This window comes from Melanotaenia boesemani, chromosome 13 (genome assembly GCF_017639745.1).
Source record: "Melanotaenia boesemani isolate fMelBoe1 chromosome 13, fMelBoe1.pri, whole genome shotgun sequence".
In the NCBI taxonomy this organism is placed as follows: Eukaryota; Metazoa; Chordata; class Actinopteri; order Atheriniformes; family Melanotaeniidae; genus Melanotaenia; species Melanotaenia boesemani.
Window position 1 is genome coordinate 21,355,661 of NC_055694.1, and position 23,263 is coordinate 21,378,923.

Here is a 23,263-nt window from a genome sequence, read left to right on the forward strand (position 1 = left end):
CCCTTCTGTGCATTTATAAGCTTGCATGTGAATAGATGCATGTAGGAGGGAGGTATTGAGAAGGTACCCCACAACTTAATTAAACTACTGAGAATGTCACAATGGAGCTGTAGGGGTTAAAGAAGGTCACTTGCACAAAAGTTTTAGAGGGGGAGAAAAATGTTGAGATGGAGATGCATGTTATTCTTTTATTTGTTTAAAACAAATAAATCTACGTGATTGCGGATGTCTTTATTACCTTTAGAGCCTCTCAACATGCCACTCCCCAGCGCTTTTTCCAAGACCTCTTGTCATCTACTTGAAGCACACTAGGTACCTTTTAGCATTGATTTTTAACATTTAGTGTGTTTTAAGTTAAATCATGAGCTTTTCCAAACTCACAGACTAGTTTTGGTTCTTAAATCTAACCAGTAGCAGTAACAATAAAGAAAGGAAAGCATGGAGGACTCCAAAGACTTGAACTATGGTTTCCGAGGCAAAAAAAAGAAAAACGGTATAAGAGTCTACAAAACAAAATCATAAGATTAATTCCATTTCACACATCCTGCCTCTGTATGCAATAACTTATTTCTTCATAACACATTTCCTAACCAGTTCTTGACCTTGTGCATATGTCACCAGTGCTGCTGGTTTTAATCAAACTGCAGTATTTGAACAGCCAGGTCTCACATTTGAGAGGGGAGTTAGATTTTTTGGTCCAACAAGTTTTGTTTGTTTAGCTAAGAGGATACTTTAAAGATTAAATTTCTGGCTTTATTTGATGGTGTGAACAAACCTTATATAATTTAAAGGACTTATTGAGTCAGTGTTTTCAGTAGTATCCTTTCTGGCCTTTACATGATGAAAATTTGTTAAACTTTTATTAATGTGGTGACACTGTGTTCATGCAGGTTTTTTTTTTTTAAGTCATGGACATTACGGGTTCTGTGGACTAAAATGAATACAAACAGCCTTTAGACACATTCAGAAATCAGTGACAGTGTTTCTGTTTGAGAGATGATCTACAGTTGATTACGAGTCTGTCTCAAGCCATCAGCATTTAATTCAGCTTCAGAATTTGTCTGAATCTGTTATTAAAAAAAATATTATCTGTCTAATTGAACTATAAAAAAATCACTGCACAAATGTATCTTTATGGGAGAAGCTGCAACAGTTAAAGATATTAGAACAGAGTTGTCTTCTTTTTATAAAGATTTGTCTGAGAAACTTAAAAATTTACTTTACCTCTAATGATGATGGAATCATCCCATGAGTCACCCGTGGGTGCGCTTTCCAGGTGCACCTTGTTTACAGCATGCTGTCTGCTGTGCGTTAAGGAGGGGCGACTGGGAGCCACACGTCTCTCTCTCTCTCTCTCTCTCTCTCTCTCTCTCTCTCTCTCTCTCTCTCTCTCCCAGCTGGAAAGGCGTGGTGTGGAACAGACTCCCGTTGGGCTGCTGTAGGAACTGCTGTTGGAAATGAACTGTTAAACCCTTTAGAGCCGCGTCAGTGAAACTCCTCACCAGCCCGGAAAGAGTGGCAGTCATCCCGCGCGCAGTGGAAGTCGGTCAGACCCCGTTACGCACTGGAGAAATAACCTGAACATCCAATGCATGCATTGTAATTACAAGGATAGCAGCACTGACTTATTCAAAGTTACTTGGGAACATTGTGTTTAATTGTTCAAAACTGAGCATCAGTTAAAGTCGGCAGGACATCTTTTTTTTTTTTAAGAATGAAGGGATTTACACCTTTCTTCTTCAACATGATTATTGTTGCGCTGCTCCTCGCCACCGTCTCCGCAACCAAGATCAACGTGCCAAGGCTGAGACTGTCCCACAAAGGTAATACATCTCTCTACCCATCTTCACAGAGTGCAATCATGCCTTTTTCTGCGTGCGCTTGTCGGCAGGTGGCATTAATAGCTTTGACTGCCAGATGACAAAATATTTATCTGAAGTAATCCCTTCCTAATAGATACACTATAAGTTTGTTTCCTGTGTGGATATTTCAGCTTAGCACCCATCTCGTTTTTATTTGAGCACTTTTCTCTTCGTGGTGGTCCGTACTGGAAGCATTTAATTCGGGCCGCTGTTTTGGCTACTGTTTCGGGGGTTTATGTGTTTTAGGAGGCGCACATGCTTTGCAGCGCAGTCAGGCAGGGTGTGCAGCCGGAGGAGATTTTGGCCAAGATTCATCTTTCTGCGGTGAGATACACTGGGGTGCGACTGTCTCATTATAAAAATTTTATTAGGAACGGCAACCGCAACGAAATACTTCGGAAGCATGAAACTTATCATTTAAACTGTTAAATTGTTATATGAGCTGGATACGTGGAAGCGCTGCATATATGAGCTGTTATTGTGTTACACAGGGATATTTAGCTCAGGTCAGATTTCCATCCAGTTAAAATTTTTAAGTATATATATTTTATTGTCTTAAATGTGATTGTTTTCATAAATAAACCCATTAAGCATACGGACATGTGGGTTGTCTTTAGTGACTTGGTGATTGCTGAAATAATGTAATACCTTACCAGTGGGGAAACATTTTTTTTTGGCCTGTTCACACGCTTCTTCCCTCTCCAGTCTGAGCCCAGTTGTTGCTCATGAGTCATTCATGTTTAAAGATAATAACCCAGTAAAGTGTGTGTTTAAGTGATGTTGAGTGTTGTTGCCAAGCAGGGTTCATTGTTTCATTTCATTTAACCTGGAGCATTCAGCAATCATCATCACCGCTAGATATCACGCAGGATTTCCTCCTGTTCAGTTTGTTGGAGAAAAGCCACCATCTGAGCTTATTGGTCTTCCTGTTGGCTGGACTGGAAATAAACACATGCTCAGTGGGAGACAGACAAGTTCCATGGCTTATACAGTGTGAAAATATACATTTTATTTGCATCTTCCACAACTGCACACAAAAGATGGTTCTGTTTTTCTTACACCTTCTGTGTGTTTTCATAGCTTTTTGTGCATGTCTGAAAATGCTAAAGGGAGTCCCATACTGTCTGAAAAAACACTTTCCAGTCCAGAAGTCTCTTCTTATATGTGTCTATATCAGGAAGAAACACATTTGCATGATATCTGCCTAATAACTTGCTAGACACACTTCATAAGAGTGCAGCTGTCTCACACATATGACAGATCTGAGAGAACTGGATCTGGCAGAAGGTGGATCTTAAAGAGACAGGAGCTAAAACAAAGCTTTTTAGATTGAAGGGGATGCAAAAATGTGCAATAGGAGGGAAAACATTGTGTTTTTAACATTTCTAAGTTTCCCAAAAGTAAAAATTTAACCTTTAATTCAATGTAATATGGGTTCTTTTATCCCTTTGGATGGCATTCCTTTTACTTCTTGTGTTAAGTCAATATAAAATACAAATAGCTGACTGAATTACTTCTATTCAGAGACTTTCACAGCTGAATTAAACAAAAATGTAATTCAGTCACAGCCTCCTCTATTTGGGGTTTGAATGATGCTCTTTGAAAGGCTTAGGACCAGTACCTATTCTTCCCCTCGGCCCTACCACTTGGCTCTATCCAATTTGCCAAGATAAGTTTTCCTTTGTGTTTTAGGGAAAAGTAGTAGTGGCTGTTTAGTGTTTCAGCTTGGTCTTGATCTCTGATCTTTCTTGATCTCTAATAGACGGCAGGCACCTCACTTCTACAAAAATGAAGGGGAAGGGCCAAAGACAGGAATTGGGATTGGGGCTTCCAGTGCGTCCTTCTTCTGCTGTGGCTAACAGTTGGCGCCACCAGCTGTTTATCTAGAGGTATTTAGCTTGGTGTGAACAGCTTCTACTGACATTAAAATAATGGTTTTAGTGGCAAAGACAAAAGCTGCCATTTATATTTTGGTTTAAAGATGAATAAATGGAAAAGTTCCATAACTTGCAGGTGGTTTAGTAGGATTTGCAGCCAGAAGGTAGCTCTAACACCCTAAATCTACACACACATCCACAGATCCAGCACCCCAACCTGAATCCATTTGTTTTCCTTTTTTTTCTTTGTTTCTTTGTACAATTAAAGACTTAACCAAAGAGATCTTCAATAGAGTACTTGGCAGAGTGGAGAGACTTCTGTGATTTAGAAAACAAAGTCAGGCCCTGTGCAAATATAAGAAGTGGAAAAAGTAGTGCCCGTGATTGTGAGTCACTGGTTTTCACTCATACAAAGCTTGTTTGACAAAACTGTGGTGGAACAAAAAACAGCACTCAATAAAACATTTTCCCTTCTTACTTGTGATCAGATACACTCAACTCGTGCATCATGAGGAGGATTGTGGGAAGAACTCTGCCTCTACGATTTTCATTAAGGACCTCCTTCCTGTCTCAATGACCTTAAGTGTGACCTCACAGTTGACCCTTTTTTACATAATTTCCCTCTAGATTAAGCTCTTCCCTCCATCTTTTTCCCTATATAATCTCTACCTAACTCTCAGTGTTGCCAGTCTTTGTTCTTTGTTCAGTCTTTATTCAAATTCTTCACTCTTCAATCTCACGTTTGTCTTTCTCCTCCATTTGACCACCTCTTTTCCCTGCAGCCTCCTCTGTCAAGTTATCCTCAGAAGCCCACAGGGTGTTTGTAGTCCCAGGAGGATGTAAAGGCAATTTAGTGACAGGAAAAGCTGTCATTATCTAATTTCAATCAATTAGTGAGTAAAAATTCAAGCAGGAAGAAGGTTATTTTTACCTCAGAACTATGCAAGCACCCACAAAAAACAATTAATTGCCAGTTTTGTTTTGTTTTTTTTCTATCTTCTTGATAATTTTCTTGTTTTATAACTTAATATGTGCACAAAAATAATGTGATTATTCATAGTTTATCACTCTTTAAAGAAACACTGCAATTCTGGCTCACCATGGCACCAGTGTCCATATGTGTGTTTATGTGTGTCATGAGGTGACACTAAAGCGTCATGGTATTTAATGTGTATGGTGTTGGCAGGACGCCCAGCTGCCTACATCCAGATACAAACCTCCCATAATCCATCTCTGTCTTATTCTTTTTAACTCTATGTTGTAGGGCTGGGCGATTAATCGATAAAATCGATAAATCGAATTTTCCATTTCTGGAGATTAATTTTTTTGAAAATCGGGATTTTTTTCCATAGTTAGTTAGCAGCAGACTTAGCCCTCCCTCCACACCAGAACGCTGTTTGTCTGACAGATTTTCAGTAAAGTGACCCTTCACTCACGCCTGGGATTTAGCTGTGCGTATAACTGCAGTGAGAAATGCTGCTCTCTATGAGATGCAGAAATCAACTTAACCCACAAACCCTAGTTAAGAGACAACCTTCATCAGGGGAATTATTTCTGCAGTGGATCCTGTATGATAAGGATCCAGATGGAAAGAGATCACGGATGCATTGTGTCGCATATTTCAATGTAAGATATGAAATCGTTTATATGGTGGAAAAGCTATGACATTATGTGCTTTAGTTTTCCTAGCATTCATCTATATAAACAAATGAATGTTTTTAATAAGTTTATGTTTTGTAAAAGAAAAGGAAAAAAAATCGATTAAAATCGGAAATTGGATTTCGTTATAAAAAATCAGAGATTTTATTTTTCGGCCATATCGCCCAGCCCTACTATGTTGTGTATTTGTCCTCTGCTCCTTTCAATCTGCCCGCTTTGTTTTATTAATTAAAATTCGTGGTGTCTATTTGTGTGCTTGAACACAGACACACACTGACTTTAGACACACTTTCTGCTTGAAACAATATTCACTTTGTCTCACAAACATTCACATCGGTGTCTTGTTCTAATCAAATTGCATGCACTTTCAGAGTGAAAGCGTTTGTTTGTTTTTGCTAAAAGCCTGTGAATTAATGAGTTTGTTTTCTTGGCTGGCATTGCCCAGATGCATATACGTACGGGTGTTAGTTGATCTTGGGCGGAGCTGGGTAAACCGTCACCAGGAGTCGGATGGAGACTCCGGAGCTAATGGAATGTAGGGCGTCTCAGATCCTGTCATCTTTCAACTCTTGTCTTTGTCCGTTCTCCATCCATCTTCATCCATCTTCTCTGCTCTGGATCATGTAATAGGTCATTCTTTGCAAACTCGCCTGCTTTCCTCAAGTTCAGCTGCAGGGCTCCGAGGCCTTTCTGATCTGATCTAAAACCCAGATCAGAGAACAAACAGAACAATAGAGAAACTTGAAAGCTTTTTTTTTAAAAACAGATTTTTTTTTTACAAGGATGTATAAAAATGTTTAAGAGGCATAGAAGGTTTTAGTGTTTCAGTTATGGTTGACGTATGTTTGAATTTTCAAATGTCTGCTTGAAATACTACATGTAGCATAAGGGGCTTTTTAACCTGCAGGTTTAATAGACAAACATTTTAAGTTTATTATGCATGAAATTGTCGGAAAGGTAAAAAAAAAAAACATGATCTCTGTGAAAATTGTAAAACACATTTCCTGTGTTTAAAGAAAACTTTGATACTTTTGTTGAACCTACTATTGTATTCCAAAACTATCAATTGTAACTTCATATGTATGTTTTTTTGTGTGTTTAAAATGATACAGTATATATTGTGACATAGAAAGACATCAGTCATTTCTCTGCTAAGGCAGAGTTGACGGGGAGGTATATTTGCCCATCAGAAAGATTGTATTAATGTCACTGGGCAGTGGGTGGCCCTGTTGGCAGCTACATTACATTCATAAGAGCTGACTGATACACATTCACAAACAGTTCATCTTCACAACTTGCTGTTGTCTCACTAGTGAGCGATGGATGGGCTGTAAAAGTTTTCCTAATTAGCTGTTTATGAAATTGTACAAATTTGAAGCAGCTTCATTCAAAATGAGCAATGTGTCTTTTGTATTATGGAAGAAGAGCAGATCATTGTACGGTTGAGAAGTAACACCAGATTTTTCTCTGCCCCTCTCCTTCTTAAGGTCTGCCTCCTTTGACATTTGTACATAAAACCCTGTGTTTGAGTGTTTAGGCCACACACCAAACTAATAGGAAAAATAATTGAATAATAATTTTCTCCTCAATTACTTACATTTCCATCTTCTGCAGTTGAACCATGGACAGCTGGTAGGCTTTGGATCCCTGCTTTAGTTAATATCTCGTGGTAATTCATGCTAAACTTGTCCAAGTGTTACAACATACACACCTCAGAACTCAATGGCTACTGTCCAGTTTAAAAACACCAATGAAATCATGCCATAATTCCTCCCTCACATACCTGCTCAATGAACTCTGCTGCTCCATTCCTCTATGCTTTACAGTTTTAGATAACATGAAGACATTAAGCTCAAGTACTATTTCACTTGTGTTTGGGCAGTTACCTGCAATGTACCAATGGCGCATTCAGGGATAAATCAGAAATCAGAACTGCCAACTTCAAACTAAAAATAATAATAAAAAAAATAATAATTACAATTAAAAGCCATATTTTCTAATGGGATTAGATGTTGATAGCAAAGCCAAAACCAAGAGCAAAATAGTTAAAAATTCCCACCACCTAACCCTTTAACAGTCACAAAAGTGATTTGTCCCAGTCTTGAAAACATCCCATATTTGGAGGCTACAGAGACTCCATAAAAGGTTTTATGTCTGCTATGTGGACCTGCTGACAGAAGAAACACACTACATGTATCTGACACCACAGGCATGATGTGAGGAGTGGAAAAGTGTGTGTGTGCCAGGCAAAGAGACAGACACACTGTTCGGCATAGATATCGATGTGTGCTGAGTTGTTAGAATGCAAGAGCTGTTAAATACAAATTTGTGAGGTTTTGCCAGGGAGTGTAAAGCACAAATGGGTGAGTGTTTTTGTGCAGACTAACATCTGCATCTACTGCGCTGCTTGATTGTGTGTTAATAGTGAGTTTGTAAGCGCACGGCAGTAACAAAAATGGTTTTCCATCTGATGTAGATATCTGTGCGTTTCAAGGTGTCACTTGTGTCAGCAGCATCTCTCATGTGATGGTTTTCAGATGGTGACCTGGCAAGACAAGATGATGATGATGGAAGAATTAGTGACAGGGAACGGGAGCATTGGCAGTAAATGTGTGAGAGATGAGGAGGTGGAGATAAACACAGAGCCAGATAAGAGATCACAGATGGAAAGAAAGCTTGGGAAAAATTAGGATGATAAATAAGGGAAAATTTATATGTAACTTAAAAAATGGGGACAAAGAAATTAAAGGACAGCAGCAGCCAGAAGGAGGATCAGAGTTTGAAAGTAATGAGATAAGTGATTGAAAAAAAACAATCTGTCCCTGATTTGTTTCTCTTTGGGACTGAACCACAGTTTCTCATGCTGATAAAGAATAAGCCTCATGGCTGGCAGTGTTTCTTGCTTATGAAATTAAATAAATGAGGTTATAACTTGGCAAAGATGACTTTAAATGAGCCTTGAATATTCGTTGGTAATTCCAGTTTTTATTTTTTCCAATGTTATTGGAAAAATCTGGTCTTATGACAGTGAAAAATATATTTACGATGAAAGTGCCAAAGCAGCAGGTTTATTTTAAAAAGATAACTGTACTAACATTTGCTCAGTGTTGCACTGATATTGAAACGTCACCATGAAACTTATCTAACCTTGAATTAAATCAACCATTAAACTGCACAATGATTTCATCCTGTGAAAAGATGTGTGCACTTTGTTGGCTGATGTTGATGTTCATGTCTTTGCTCATTTTGGGTTCATGTGATATATCATAATTGTGAAACCTCAAACCTCGACCATAGAAAACAGCTGCTCAGCAATGCCAGGAATTACTTGAATTTCCTTTTACTTTTTATAATTGACTTTTTTCTCTTGTTTTGCTTCTTTATTTTTACATTGTAGCAGTTTTTCCTTTATTAACTTCATCAAATAGGGCCTTTCCAATAGAGTGATACTGTTTTAAGGTCAGATTAAGTTAGTTTTGATAATTTTCCTTCAAGGCTGATTTCTGTTTGACACATACTGCACATGTGTGGGTTTTGGATCTTCACAAGTCAGTGAAAAGCCTCTTGAGTGAAGACAGACTTGAATGCAACTATATGTTGCTGCACACCTGTTGCATTTACTTGACAGTTTAAATAATTTAATTTTCTAAGCTTCATCCACTAGTCACCAGCCACATCAGTTCAAACTGAAAATCAGTGTTTCTGTTCACCAGCCAAGCAATCAGCACATCCAAAACAATTCACTGACCACAATATTTCCAAAAATATCCATTAAATAAAGAACATCAAACCCAAATATGATTAAGTTGTAGCCTGTTTATCAGTTTCAGAGACCTCATAGTAAAACACCCACAGCAGTGGCTTATAATTTTCAGTAACACTGATGCACATGGGCACTGTAGTTGTAGTTTCATGGTAATAAACAACTGAGTTGCAAATATACTGCATATCATGCTATAGATGACTACAGTCCCCACCAAATCAGTTATTTCTCTGTTTAAGGAATCCTAAGAAAATAAATGCTTTCTTCTGCTTTATTTTACATTTTGAATATTTAGTCACCAAAAATGTGTTCAGTGAAATAATTGAGTTAAAAATATTATATAACACCTGTGAAATACTCCTGTACTCAACCAGCTCAAGTACTCAAATGGTCTACCAGCAAAGTAAAAATGTATGGAAGGACTTTCTCTTGATAAACGCCTACCAGTTAATCCTGGGAGATAAATCTAACACTATAGCACATCCCTTAAAGTCCACAGCTAGACTGATAAACCTTTGCTGGATTTAGATGGCTTAGCGTTGGTGCAAAGCATGTCTAGATAAACACGGCACAGATACCCTGAAAGGTCAAGGTGCATGGCACCTACAAGGCTCAGCTGCCCCAAACAGAACTGCGCCATGAATTAAAACATGCGGCAATCAATGAAAGAATGAATCTCACAGAGCAGACAGGGAGGAAATGAACAAAAGATCTCTGATTGTGTAGCAGAAGCAAATGATGGATCCATCAAAGATTAAATGTAGAAGTGGAAAACTGGATGGAGAGAGGAAAAGTGAGCCTCAGACAAGATGGAAATACCAGCGGAGTGCAGATAAAAAGAGGTCATGGTGGTGGAGAGATAAATGGATGAGGTTGAAAGAGTGGAGAAGAAAATGAGAGCAGGGGAAGAATGACAGATAGATGGATAAAGGGAAGAGAAGAGCTAACTTGAAGGCTGAAAGACACTAGTTCCTTTGAGAAGCAAAGGTTGAGGGTTCAAGTCCTAACAATGTGGCTTTGACCATCTGTCATGTAGATTACCGAGTACTCCACTTACACACAGGAGCCATTGGAAGTGTGTGTGTGTGTGTGTGTGTGTTTAGGCATAACTGGGGTATCCTGTATCTTTTCTTTGTGAAATCTTTATGGCTCTCCAATGTTATCTGACTAGCGTGTTAAGCAAAGCGATGCAACAGTGAGTAAGCTAAAGATCTAGCCAAAACCAACCTAAATATCCTCAGCAGTGATGATTGTTTTAACATGACCCTTACAAATCACAGCAGTAGACCCTCACCCAGGATGGTTCAAGTCCTGGTAACCTATTTATATAATCTTTCTACACTCTGCCACACCCTGGAAATTGAAGATATGCAGCAGCTTCCTTCCCAGCTCTCCTCATGAAGTCTAACCCCCCCGTTCTGGGTCTTTGTTTCTTTGTAACTGTCAGCCTAATAAATTTACAAGCTTTGCAAGAGATTTTTCTACAAAATCTTGCCAGAGCAGCATCGGATGTTGTTTAGGACTTTATAAAGATTATCTCTGTGGATTTATTTCATGTCAGAAGTTAGAGGTCAGTGGAAGAAATTCAATGCATAGTATTTGGTGAAATCCATGACCATGTTTCCTTTAAAACATAAGAATTGTTTTGCTTTAGAATTAGCCATCTATTTTTAACATGGTTATGAAGTCCGCTATGTGGCAACAACATATTTTATAAAGTAGAAACACCCAGAAACGAAAGAAGATAAAACATTGCAAAGTGGAGTTTTTAGCAGTGAGTGTAGTTTTTTTTCCATGCTTTGAAGAATCAGATGGAATGAAGCATTTTACATTGGTTGCAGTCTACAACTTTGCTGGAGGCTGTTACTAGATCTCTTGCATATAATGGATTTTCCAATAAGCAAAGCCTTAAGGGTCCTGAGACCTTTAGTGTCAATCTCTTCTGTGTAATTCTTTAAATGACTTAAAATAATAATGAATTTTTTTGACCATCTAGTCCAGTGGTTCTCAGATTTTATCTACTGTGCCCTCCTTTAGAGGAATAAATATTCCTAGCTCAAGTTGTGAAAACATTAGTGTGTCTGCAACATTTTCCCAATCCCATGTGCCCCCCTTGTCACATGTTGCCGCCACCTCCGAGTTGGGCCCGCCCCCCAGTTTGAGACCCACTGATTTAATCATATATTTTTTAAGTTAATGTTAACATAATCTGTAGGACAATGAAATAAAAATTTCTGAAATTTTGTTTTCAATTTTTGACTGACTGATTGTAAACCTGACACATAAAAAGATCAAAGTTTATTACCTGTGAGAGAAATGATGCAAGATTTGCTATAAATATTTCACTACAAATACACACACAGCTTAACACAACAGGTCTGTAAGTATTCATAAGTCCTTTCCCAAACTTTTCAAACAACATTTAGTATAATTTTATTAAAGCTGTCCCATAAGAAAATACATACATAAGGTCAAAACCAGCGTAAACTACTGCCACGTCACCCAATTTTTTAGTGTGCAACTGATTTCATCCTTGACTCCTGACAAGTTTTGGATCAAGTCAGAGTGCTGTCAGATTGATGTGCAAAATGTTAATGACTCACAAAACGGCCCATGTGGCCAGCAGATGGGAAAACAAGTGTTTGCTTCGTTGTCCCTAACTAGCCAACAAATACTTAAATGATCTGACACCAGCAACACTAAAAACCTGAAAAACTGTAATATTGAAATGACAGTCTACATAATTCACATGACCATTTGTAGTACGCGATTCTCCCAAAACTTTTAATGCTTAAAACAAATCACAGTGAAAACGTTGTGCTAGAAATAATGTTGGTCTTGGCCTTATCTTAAATGTCAGAGTCCACCAGCTGCATGCTGGGCTGTGGGGCTGAGAAGACAGATGCCTTCCCAGTGTTTTATGGTAAGTTTTGCTGTTCCAGCTTGAGGAGGCAACGTCCCTACACCACCCCTTTTCTCTAACTGGGATAGAAAAACAATGTCAGCTTTGCTCATATATTTTCTGACAGAGACATTAAAAGATCACCATGTGCCACATAAAATTCAGCTGGACTTTCAGCTGAAGAAATCAAACATGCTAAAAGTAAAGCTGAATAGAAAAACACAACTTTTATAAACAAAGAAATTCTTTGTGTTCTCATGTTGTTTCACTGTTTTAGCATCTGGTGTGTTGGCTTAAAGCCAATGTAAAGTGACACATAAAAAGGCCAGAGGTGATGGGAATTATGCATTACACACAATGAGATGCTACACTGAAACAAAATAAACCCTCTCTCATAGAAATTAATTAGTTCCAGTGGAACTGCAGAAAGGAAGAACCAAGTACAAAGGACTCTACTGTGGACTGATGTGTCAATTAGACAGCAGCTGAGAGACATGCAGCTCAGTGAGGTAAAGCACCTGTATGAGCAAATGCATGTTGATGTTTTTTCCTACAACTGATAGTGAGCTGCCAAATTAACCCTGAGCATTACATTTTGCCAGGAAATATTTAGATTAACAAAAAAAAGAAACAAAAAAGAACAGTGAAGTTTGATGATTTAATATTTAAACACAAAGTTTGTGTGTGCTAAATATTTCATTTTATGCAAAAGATAACAATTAATTAGATGTATTTCAACTAGAAACTTATCATTGCTATTAATTTGGTTTTTATATTCAATGTGAAACTCATTAATGTGAGTTTTCAGGCTGATTTCGGATTTTCTAGGAAACATTTTTATTAAAAATTAAATCAAAGCCACACATATAAACCTATCATTTTCATACTACAGTTTGTCAGTTGTAGTGTTACTATTGTCAGATCATCTACATTCACTAGCAGTTTTATTAAGTATGCCTATCTGGTTGCTTGATCACACAAATAACTAACCAGCCAATCACACAGCAGCAACTAAATGCATTTAGTCATGTAGACATGGTGAAGACGACTGAATAAAGTTCAAACTGAGCATCAGAATAGGGAAGAAAGGGGATTTAAGTGACTGAACATGACAGGGTTGTTGGTCTCAGATGGGCCGGTCTGAGTATTTTAGAAACTTCTCATCTACTGGGATTTTAACATGGATCTCTAGGATTTACACAGAATGTTCAGAATAAAAGAAAATATCCAGTAAGTGGCTGTCTGATCACCAACCAAACATTTTTATTCAGAGGAGAATGAACAGATTGGTGGAGGTAATAGAAAGGCAATGGTAACTTAAATCAAATCAAACTTTATTTATATAGCACCTTTCATACATAAAAATAGCAACTCAAGGTGCTTTACAGAGAGTAAAATCCCCCAGAACCCCAACCCAATAGCAGCAAGCCCACCCCCCACCCCTTCCCATCAAACACACACACATCACAGAGGGTAAAAGCAAGTTAAAAGGACCAAGGAATAACCACTCATTACAACCAAAGCATAGCAGAATGCACAACATGTCCATGGCTATCAGAAAACCACACCTGGAGCCACTCCTGTCAGCTAATGACAGGAAACAGGTTTACACAGGCTCACCAAAACTGGACAATAGAAGATAAATTTTCAGCTGCAACATTTGGATAGGAGGGTCAGAATTTGGCACAAATAAAATCAAAGCATGTACCCATCCTGTCTTGTATCAGCATTTCAGGCTGGTGGTGATGTAGTATATTATATGTTATATATTTTTTTGCACGCTTTGGGCCCCTTAGTACCAACTGAGCATCTTTAAAATGCCACAGCATAATTGATTATTATTTTTGAACAAGTCCATCCCTTTATGACCACAGTGTACCCATCTTCTGATGGAAACTTCTAGGAATGTAATGCATCATGTCACAAAGCTCATGTAATATATGATTTCTTGAATATCACTATGAAGTTCACAAAAGTTCATTATGTTCCAATGACCTTCACAGCCTCCAGCCTCCTGCACTTGCTGCTTCTTGCACTTCTGGTTAGATGCTGAACTGCATTCATCACTCTGTACCAAATCCCTAAATCAATAATCTAATCCAAAAACAAACAAAGAAAAGAAATAAATAAGTAAAATAAAAGGAAAATAGAATAGAATGGAAGATTGTTGTCATGGACGTGCAGCTGACCAATCTGCTGCAGCTGCGTATGGACCAAAATCTCTGAGGAATGTTTCCAACACTTCATTAAATTTATTCCACAAAGATGTAAAGCAGTTCAGAAAGCAAAAGGGAAGCCAACCCCGTACCAGTAAAGAGTATTTAATAAAGTGAACAGTTCATGTAGATATTTGGTGACTACTTTGATACAATAAAGCAAACATTTGTTGTTCCACGTGGGACCACACAGGCCTTTTGTGAGTCATTAACATTTTGCATATCAGCTTAGCCTAACAGCACGCTGACTTGCTCATGCATGTCGTGTGTCAAGGATGAAATCAGTTGCTGCAGACTGAGGAACTACGATACTGCATATAACTGCATTTTGCTGGTTTCATTTAAAATATGTCTGAGGCCAGGAGGGATCTGGCTGTACCCTCTGTGCTGAAAAACACGACAAAGAGTTTCACTAAGACTTGGAGATCTCAGATGAGGTACCAAGAAAGTGACTGATTTGACATAATTTATTAGAAGCCTGAGGAAGGCGAAAAGCATCGAGAGAGAAAGCTTTGTTTTAAAATTTTATATGAGTGAATAAGTCATACAAAGTAAGGATGAGTAAGAGGTGAAGAGACAGGATGACAGATTTCTGACTTAATATGATGAAAAGTGAGATTAAGAGAGGAAAGACACTGTGGTGAAAAAAAAGGATGGAAAGAAGTGCAGGTCAAGAAGAGAAGAATTTGTAATGGATCATTTCAGATGAGAGAGATGAACTAAAAAGTGTGTGGTATGGTTGAGTAATGGAGTAAGAGTGTGTTAGAAAGAGAGGAGCCAAAAAGATGAAAGTGGGCAAAAGAGGAAGATGGATAGAGAGAAAGTAACTGGCTGTCAGGAAAGGGTGGGAGATAAGGAGAGAAAGAAGGCAGAGAGAGATGATGAAATAAGGAAAGAAGGGGAGGGTCAGGTTTAGGGTGAGGGATGATGAGGATCGAGGGTGATGAGGTAACACCCTACGCTGTGTTTTGATTGGCCCATGAGGGAAGATCGGGTAACAGAAACATTGATAGGCGTCTTGAGTCCGCAGGGGGAGAAGATGCCTTGACTATGTCAATGTGTGTATATATGTGTGTGTGACAGAAAGAGAAAGGCTTAAGGAAGTAAGGAATTTAAACATAATAATAGTGCAGGAAGGGAAGGAGGTGACACTGTAAGGAAAAAGTCAAAGAAATTAAAATGATATTGTTAAGGTCAGCAGTGGCGTTATCCCACTTCTCATGTTTTTTAAGATATGAACTGTGTTGTAAAATGACATCCAGTGAGGAACAGGAACAATTTGGCAGGATATCCCAGGATTTACTATGTCATCAGTTATCTGGCACGCAATATTTCTGCCAGTACAATTCCCTGCAAGTTTAAACAATGAGAGCAAACATCTGCTGAAGTTTAATAGCTGTGAAATAATACCTTCTAAACAAGTCTTAGAAAATAAATCTGACATATAATTTGAGTGACAAGGGAACAATAGATGATATCAGTAGTAAAATGTCTGTGTGCCGTCATTGATGAAGCATGTTCAATAGCAAATTTTACAACAGCTCTTCCCAGAAGTCAGAGACCCGATGAAGATAAGACAGAGGATTCTCTTGTAGCATATGTTTAAAGTATATATGATGTCAGCGTCTCATTTTAGAAAGGACAATAATCCTTTCATGATAGAAACTTGTGGGTCTAAACATTTTTCATTTTCTACCATTATTACTGTGTGCTCTGAGTGGCTGCAGCTGTCCTTACCTTTAGCTGCTGCTTGGAGGAAAAAGAGAAATTAGGAAAGTAATTGAACCTGTTTGTTGTCTTGATATATACCAAATGGTTGAAGCAGATGTCGGCCCTTCTTGAGTCTGATTCTGCTGGAGGTCTCTTCCTGTTCAAGGGGAGTTCTTTCACTTCACTGTTGCATGTTGCCCTGTGCATGGTCCACACAAGGGATTGAATCAAAATAAAGTATATGATGTAGTCAGTTTCTTTCTTAGCTGAGCAAGTTTTTATGAATGGGCATTTCATAAATGCTGTAATACTGAATACAACTGAATAATAATGACTTGAACATATATTTAGAAGATAAGTAAAGTAGAATACAAATGGTTTAAACTAAACTGTATTTTCTCCCTAAAAATGCGCACTTACCCTAAAATGGGCACTGTTCTATTTAAATATATGTTTTCTAAATGAATTAAACTGAAATAATTTTACTATATTCAGGGCTGTAGCTTATTTATCATTTTTTTTCTTAAAAGGAAAGAGTTAAAAAAAAGAAAAACATCTTCTACTTATATGCTAAGAGGGCTGAAAGATTACAAACAAGCTCCCAAACGTTCTGGTTTAGAGGCGTAACTCCACAGTAACTGCACATCATAAAAGGGGCTATGAATATGAAACAGACAGCCCATCCTCTAAACTAGAGTCCTGTATGCAACAAGATGCTTTCCTTAAACGAAACTCATTTAAGCATTTCCACAGTAAACAGTTTTCAAATGTTTCCTTTCATAACGTAGGCACTTTTTTAAAATTAGTTGTATACAGTGTAGTCCAGTTATGTTATTATCACTAGGTCATGAAATAAAGTTTTTACTAGGTTTAACCTGACTAGCTGTAGAGAGGAGAGAGAGAGAGAGAGAGAGAGAGAGAGAGAGAGAGAGATAGAAAACTTGGGTAATCTAGAAATATGAAATCTACCTGTGGGGAAATGATGTGAGAATCAACAATCCATTAGTTGTATGATCATACCACTAAGAACAATGCTAAGTATCAGCACAGATAAACACTAAAACTGTAGAAATCATCTACTGGGATTGTTACATGAGAAGATGAGAGTAAGAAAAAATGAGAAAAAGGATTTTGTTGTGTTTGTCATCTTAAAAAACAAAACAAACAAAAAGAAAACTTGCTAGTCAGTATGTGTTGTTAAAACTTTACCTCTGTTTAGTAATTTCACTGTCGATCCTCATCTCTATACCACAGCTCAGGCATGTCTGTTATGTACATGTATACAGAAAATGTGAAAAAGAAAAATCTGGGCCAGCAAGGGATCAATGATTCAAGTATCTTCTGCTCTACACGTCTCAACAAGAACTATGCAAGGAGGCTAAAGGATGAGTGGGAATATGAGACCCGGGAGAGGAGGATGAAGAAGAGGAGTGTGAGTGGTGATTAAATGTGAGATGGCTTTTGTGCACACAGCAGATTCCAGAAATATTTGACACTCTGCAATAATATACAGCGGAGGGCTAATGATACCCTGGGAAGTCTGTCAGTGGTGTAATGAGCCTAATAAAACTTTGTTTGTGATTGTGAGTGTGTTTGTGTGTCAGAGCTCAAGAAAATAAAATGTAAAAAGGGCAATATTTAGAGAAAAGGCGAGATGGCAAGATTTGTCAGCTCAGATGTGAATAGATGTGACTGAACTTATTGATTCATGCTGGGGGATATGTATGTGCTTCTGGTATGTATTTTGTAGGACAGGGGGTCTAATAGGCTTCAGATGTGTCCCTGTCTCCCACTAAGCCAACAATAACACTGATACTGATCATGTGTGTGTACGTGCCTACATTTATGCACATGCACATGCATAAATGTGTCTGAGTTTTACATAGCTTAGTCTGTGCCTGTGCCCAATTTGTACATTAGAGATGTCAGCGTAAGATTAGTTTTTTTTGTTGTTGTTGTTGCTCTTTGGCACTGTCTCAGTTAATCTTTGTCTTTCCTTCTTCGTGACTTGTAAGCTCTAAGATTGTCAACCCATCGGTGAAACCCTTCATTTTAACCACTTTTTCTTTTCTTTCACACTCTTAAATGCAGCCATGAATACGTCAGCTAGCGTTGTTATATTGTGACATATTAGTTGGGTGTACGATGGAGTAATTTTTGCAATTAAAATATTGACTTTTAACAGCTTACTGGTGGTATTACATACCTGATTAAATTTGCCAGCCCCCTTTTTTTTCAATATGACCGTTTTCCCTCACAACATTGAGGAAGTGTTCTAGCTCATCATAGGTCTATTTAATGGTAATACAATCAAGCAATTGGGGGTAACTTAAAAAAGTTACCCCCAATAAGTAAGTTCAGACTATTGTTTATTCACTGTTGATACTCCAAGCAGGAAGTATACAGCAATCAGAACATTTTGAATAATTCATTTCTTCAAAGCAGAAGGCAAAGAGTGAGCCATCTGGCTGTTTCTTCACTTTGTGATGTGATTTAATAATGATGATAGGTAATAGAAATGATTGGAATTAACAGCACTGGGAGCACAGATCAAGACGAAGTCTGGAAAACATAAAACTTTTATAGAGAGTTGCTCATAGAAATGCTTGACATAAAAAATCCCCTTTTAGTGCAGGGTGAACAAGCAGACTGGAGCAGTGGTGCGCTGCACTGCTATGCAGTGACTCATCCACCAATATGAACTTTATATATCCTAAATACAAAATCTGGTTTGAACATTTTTAAAAATGAATAGCTAAATAAGCTCAGTGGAGTTTGAAGCAACTAAAGGCATGAACTGATAAAGCTACAGCAGGACTTTTTGGCCACAAGCATTAAAGGATTAAACATGAAAAGATCTGATGAAAAGAGCACCGCTTTAATGTCAAAAATAGGTGCTGAATTAATTATACTTTGGCCAGCCAATGGCGCAGGAGACAATTTACTGTTCAAAGGATGAATTTATTTAATGAAATAACAACAAATTCACAAAGAAAGAAAATAGTTGAAGATTAAAAGAAAGATCGCTTCCACAACCAAATAACCATCCTAAATTTGACTCAAAATCCACAAAATATCCTAAGAGGCACAAGATTAGGATTTTATTTCTCATGGTTTACAACATAAACATTGTTAAAAAATGTGTGGATAGACCTCAAAAGGCAGTACAGACTAAATGACTCCTGTTTCTTACAGAACAAAAAGATTTTTAGGAAAAAAAAGGTGGTAACCCTTAAACAGGAAGTAAAAGGCTTTTAACTGGCTACAGAAAGCTGTGTTCATAAGCTGTGTTTGCTAAAGGAACTGACTATGTAGGGTGCCAAACTTTTGTCCTGAGTTGTTTGCCATAATGGTTTCAAATTACAAAAATGATGCAATTAAAAAAACTATCTTACTTAAACTATTAAGAAACGTTAACTTTTTACCAGCATGCCTTGTTTATATCAGGTTGCCTTTTACTCATTTTACTATTATTAAAATTTTAAGGGTGTCTAAAATTTTCATTCCATTATTCTTCCTAATGCTCTTGTGGTTGCTGGGCAACCCACAGTGTGAGTATACTTACCATTCCTTTAAAGACATCTCCATGTTGGCAGCATTATGGGTGCTCAAGCACATTATTCATCCATTAATCTTCTAGTAAAGACTGGGTAACAAAAAGAGTCCAACCTGGACACATACAGACAGACATCAGGGGTGACTGTGGCTCAGCTGGTGGAATACTGATTTTCTCACTGGAAAATTAGCAGTTCAATCCCCAGCATCACTGCCGACGTCATGGAATGACATGGTCCACACTCATAAATAACTTAAATAACTTTTTCTGGATTTTATAAAGTACTTTTTTTTTCATTCACACCAATGTGCATGGCACTGACGATAGAATGATAAGCTATGAGTAATGAAAAGCATTGCTTATTATACTGTATTAGAGTATTAGAGTGCATACATTTGACAAGTACTGTGTGAGTGTTTGTATGAAAGGGTAAATGACTAACAAATATAAAGTGCTTTGCAGAACCCTGAAAAGATCTAAAAAAAAAAAGGAAAAAGTTGCAAAGTAAGTGTTTGTTCTCTTACCATTTACATTCATCATTTAATGTGATGTAAGGTAGGTAGAAATGCTAAAGCGTGTGTATTCTGGCACCTACACTAACAAATACAATACAAAAACTCTACACAAAAAAGACAAAAAAAGATAGAAAAAAACACGGATAAAAGTTTGCTGAGACAACATTTCATATCCTCTTGCTGGACGCAAACTTAAAATGTTTTCGAGTAGTTATAGTCGTTTCTTCATGTCTTTCATCACATGTCATTTTATCACAGTGGTCTCTGAATTTTTATGTAGAAGTGTGATTACATTTCATTGGTTCTTTTGTGAGTGGGGGAAGCATGCAAGCTCCCACATGAAGCAAATTGGGCAAACAGCAGCATTGAATTAGAGTTCAAAGTCCACATCTTACCCCAAGATTTGACAGACACCAAGACAGCCCAACTAAGCAGATCCCGACAGTGCAAACAAACCTCAAACTAAATTATTGCATCTTTGTAGTTGCAGCGACTGCTTGATGTGATAGCTGAGGTTTGGCACAATGAAACCAGATACTGTTCGACGTGTCACTTTGGTTTGGCATGTTTGCTGCTTGTCGGTGCAGCATCGACTGACTGCCTTTAGGGAGGCGATACACATTGGAGACAGATGTTATGCCATGGATGCTATGCATGGTCTGTGGGCACAAGATGGATAAAAAGAGACATAAAGGAGAAAGATCAAGTTGCAAAAGGGGAGACAGAGAATAAGACAGATAGACGAGAAATGAACCTGAAGATATGCTATTTAGATGTGATTTCAAAAGAGGAAAAATAAGCAATGAAGGCATTAAAGATGAATTGGCAGAGCATGGTGGAGAGTAGACAGAGGTTCAACAGATAGATGGAAGAGAGGTGCAGATGGATAGCCAGCAGGAGAGAAAGAGGTTGGGTGAGAGGTGAGCTGCTGGTGTGATTTCCACAGTGAGGCGATGAGCTGCAGGAGCGATAACAAGCCACAGATGGAAGCTGTTACCTTACCTTTCCTCTCTGTTTGAGCATGTCTTACTGTCTCTGTGTGCTGTAATATTTATGTGCTTGCATTTCTGTTTTGCTTTGAGGAAAATTTGTGAATACATGTTAGTAATTCATGAGATTTAAAGGCAGAAAGGAGGAAAAAGAGGCATCAAACAGGAATCTGCTTATAGGTCTGAGATTGTTTGTATATGTGAAGAGGCAAACTCAGTGGAACTAATTCTATCAAGCTAGTTATAAACCTTGAGCTTTTCAGAGGAGAATAGATAAATACTGTATATACAGGCAACTGGATCTAATTGGCAAACATGGTGAGTAAATGATTTGTGCAAATCTGCAAATGCATTTAACCAGCTAATGGGCCTTTACCACTCAGATGCAACTGGAGGAGCCTGCTTTATCCCAGCACTAATTTCAAGTGTCAAAGTAGACATAGGCTGTCAATACCCACTATGTTAATTATTAAATAATAAAGTTTTCTACTGACTGGTATATGACTGTTGTCCAAAACAAAGACAAACCTGAGAATTATGTCATTGGCCTTTTTTTAACACACAGTTTTGGGGTTTGCTCATCCAGTAATAGGCCAATCACTCATCAAAGTCCTGACATCTAGTTCTTACAGCTGTCTCTTTCCTTAAGTTGTCCTCAAAGAAAAAAATAAAAGAAAGAAAACTGTAAGGCTGAAGAATCTGCACAGGAAGTCTTATTTTGAGAATTGACTGGATTCTTTGTGCCTCTTCAGGTCTGTGTCATCTGCTTGATGCATTTTTAGATTTAGATTTGGCCTTTAAGGGACTTTTATGCCACAGGTGTATCATTTTTGGAATAGACTTTCTTGTTATATAAAGGTCAAGTACAATTACTATTATGTACAATATTGTTTCAACAAGCAAATAAAGTGTATATTCCAAATATGCTCTCCTGCTGTCAGAGTTTAATAAGTGTAAATTCTCCTTAAAGATCCTTTAAAAATGTGGCATGTAGGCAATTTGTGGTTTGGCATACTGATTAATTATATAGAAAGAAAACTGTCATTAGACAGAAGATGAAATAAGATGACCCATATTTTCAAGATTTAGTTTATACAAAAGAAAATTGTCTTTTGTTTTTTCCTTTACTCACTTTAAATTCATTTTCATGTTTGACAGCACAAACAAACCACGCAAGACAGTAACTACACAGTTTCTATCCTCCACAATCTTTACTGTCAAAACAAAGAGGTGTGTTGTGAGCATTAGATCTCAACCAGCACCTACATTATCTGCTCAAAGCTCACACAGCAAAGATACACACACAGTCACTCTTGTTGTCATTGGTGGCAGGTTTTGTTGTGTTCCACTCTTGCTTTTTGTATTCTGTATTTTAGCTCATTTTGCTTCTTGTTTAATTCCAAAAATGCTTGTATTTTCTTTGTGTAATCTGTTGAGTTTGACTTCATGCTTTTCACATCAGCTCTGAGTTACCTGTTGTTAACTTGTGATTAACATCCTGCAGTGAAAACATTCACCCTGGTGTTTCCTTGTCTTTCTGCCTGTTTGTCGTAGCTCTCACATCTTCATTTGAATCTCTGTTGGGTGTTTGTTTGGACTGATTTGGACTTCCTGGGTTTCAGTGTTTTTTTTTTTGTACGTGTCACTAAAGTATCTCCAGCTCTAAATCTGCCTGTCTCGCCTGCTGTCAGTGTTTGGGTCCGCCCTTAACCACAACCTTGTGACACTTGTAAGTTTTCATCACTCACTCTCAGGTTGGAGGTCATCAGGGGGCTCAGAGCTGCTTGGACAGAGTTAAGCTTGTGGAGGCTGACAGTTAGCTAAAGATGGTGTAACGGTATCTGCAAGTTCTACTGATAAATAATACTACGAAAATGCTCAATCCACCTTCTTGCCAAACTATTTGTCCCTACCAAACAGCAGTCAGTGGGGTTGTAGCATAAAGCTAATGTGGAAGTGCTATAATTTGCAGCTCCTTAAATAGAATCTGGTAATTCCTCAACATTTTTGACGGCTTATTTATTTCTATCGTTTGTAAAGTATGAATTTTTACCACTGTGACTACAGTAACCTTGGACTGAATACTTTGAGCTTTTGAGCCTAGAAGAGCACCAACTTTCAACCATGGTTCTAACATTAAAAGGAAATTATATAAACAACCCAAATGTTTAACCAGGGGTGGTCAAGGTATATTTGACATTATATTCTGTTTAA

At 37.8% G+C, this 23,263-nt stretch overlaps 1 protein-coding gene across 2 annotated transcripts in view; it reads left to right on the top strand.

The window, feature by feature from the left end:
* The first annotated feature begins 1,458 nt into the window (after positions 1 to 1,458).
* Positions 1,459 to 23,263, top strand: part of sema3bl (sema domain, immunoglobulin domain (Ig), short basic domain, secreted, (semaphorin) 3bl) — a 69,645-nt gene continuing 47,840 nt past the window's right edge. For both annotated transcript variants that reach the window (XM_042004023.1, XM_042004024.1), the window contains exon 1: positions 1,459 to 1,823. In XM_042004023.1, coding sequence (XP_041859957.1) covers positions 1,715 to 1,823 — 109 coding nt within the window. In that variant the 5' untranslated portion in view covers positions 1,459 to 1,714. The remainder of the gene's footprint in view (positions 1,824 to 23,263) is intronic.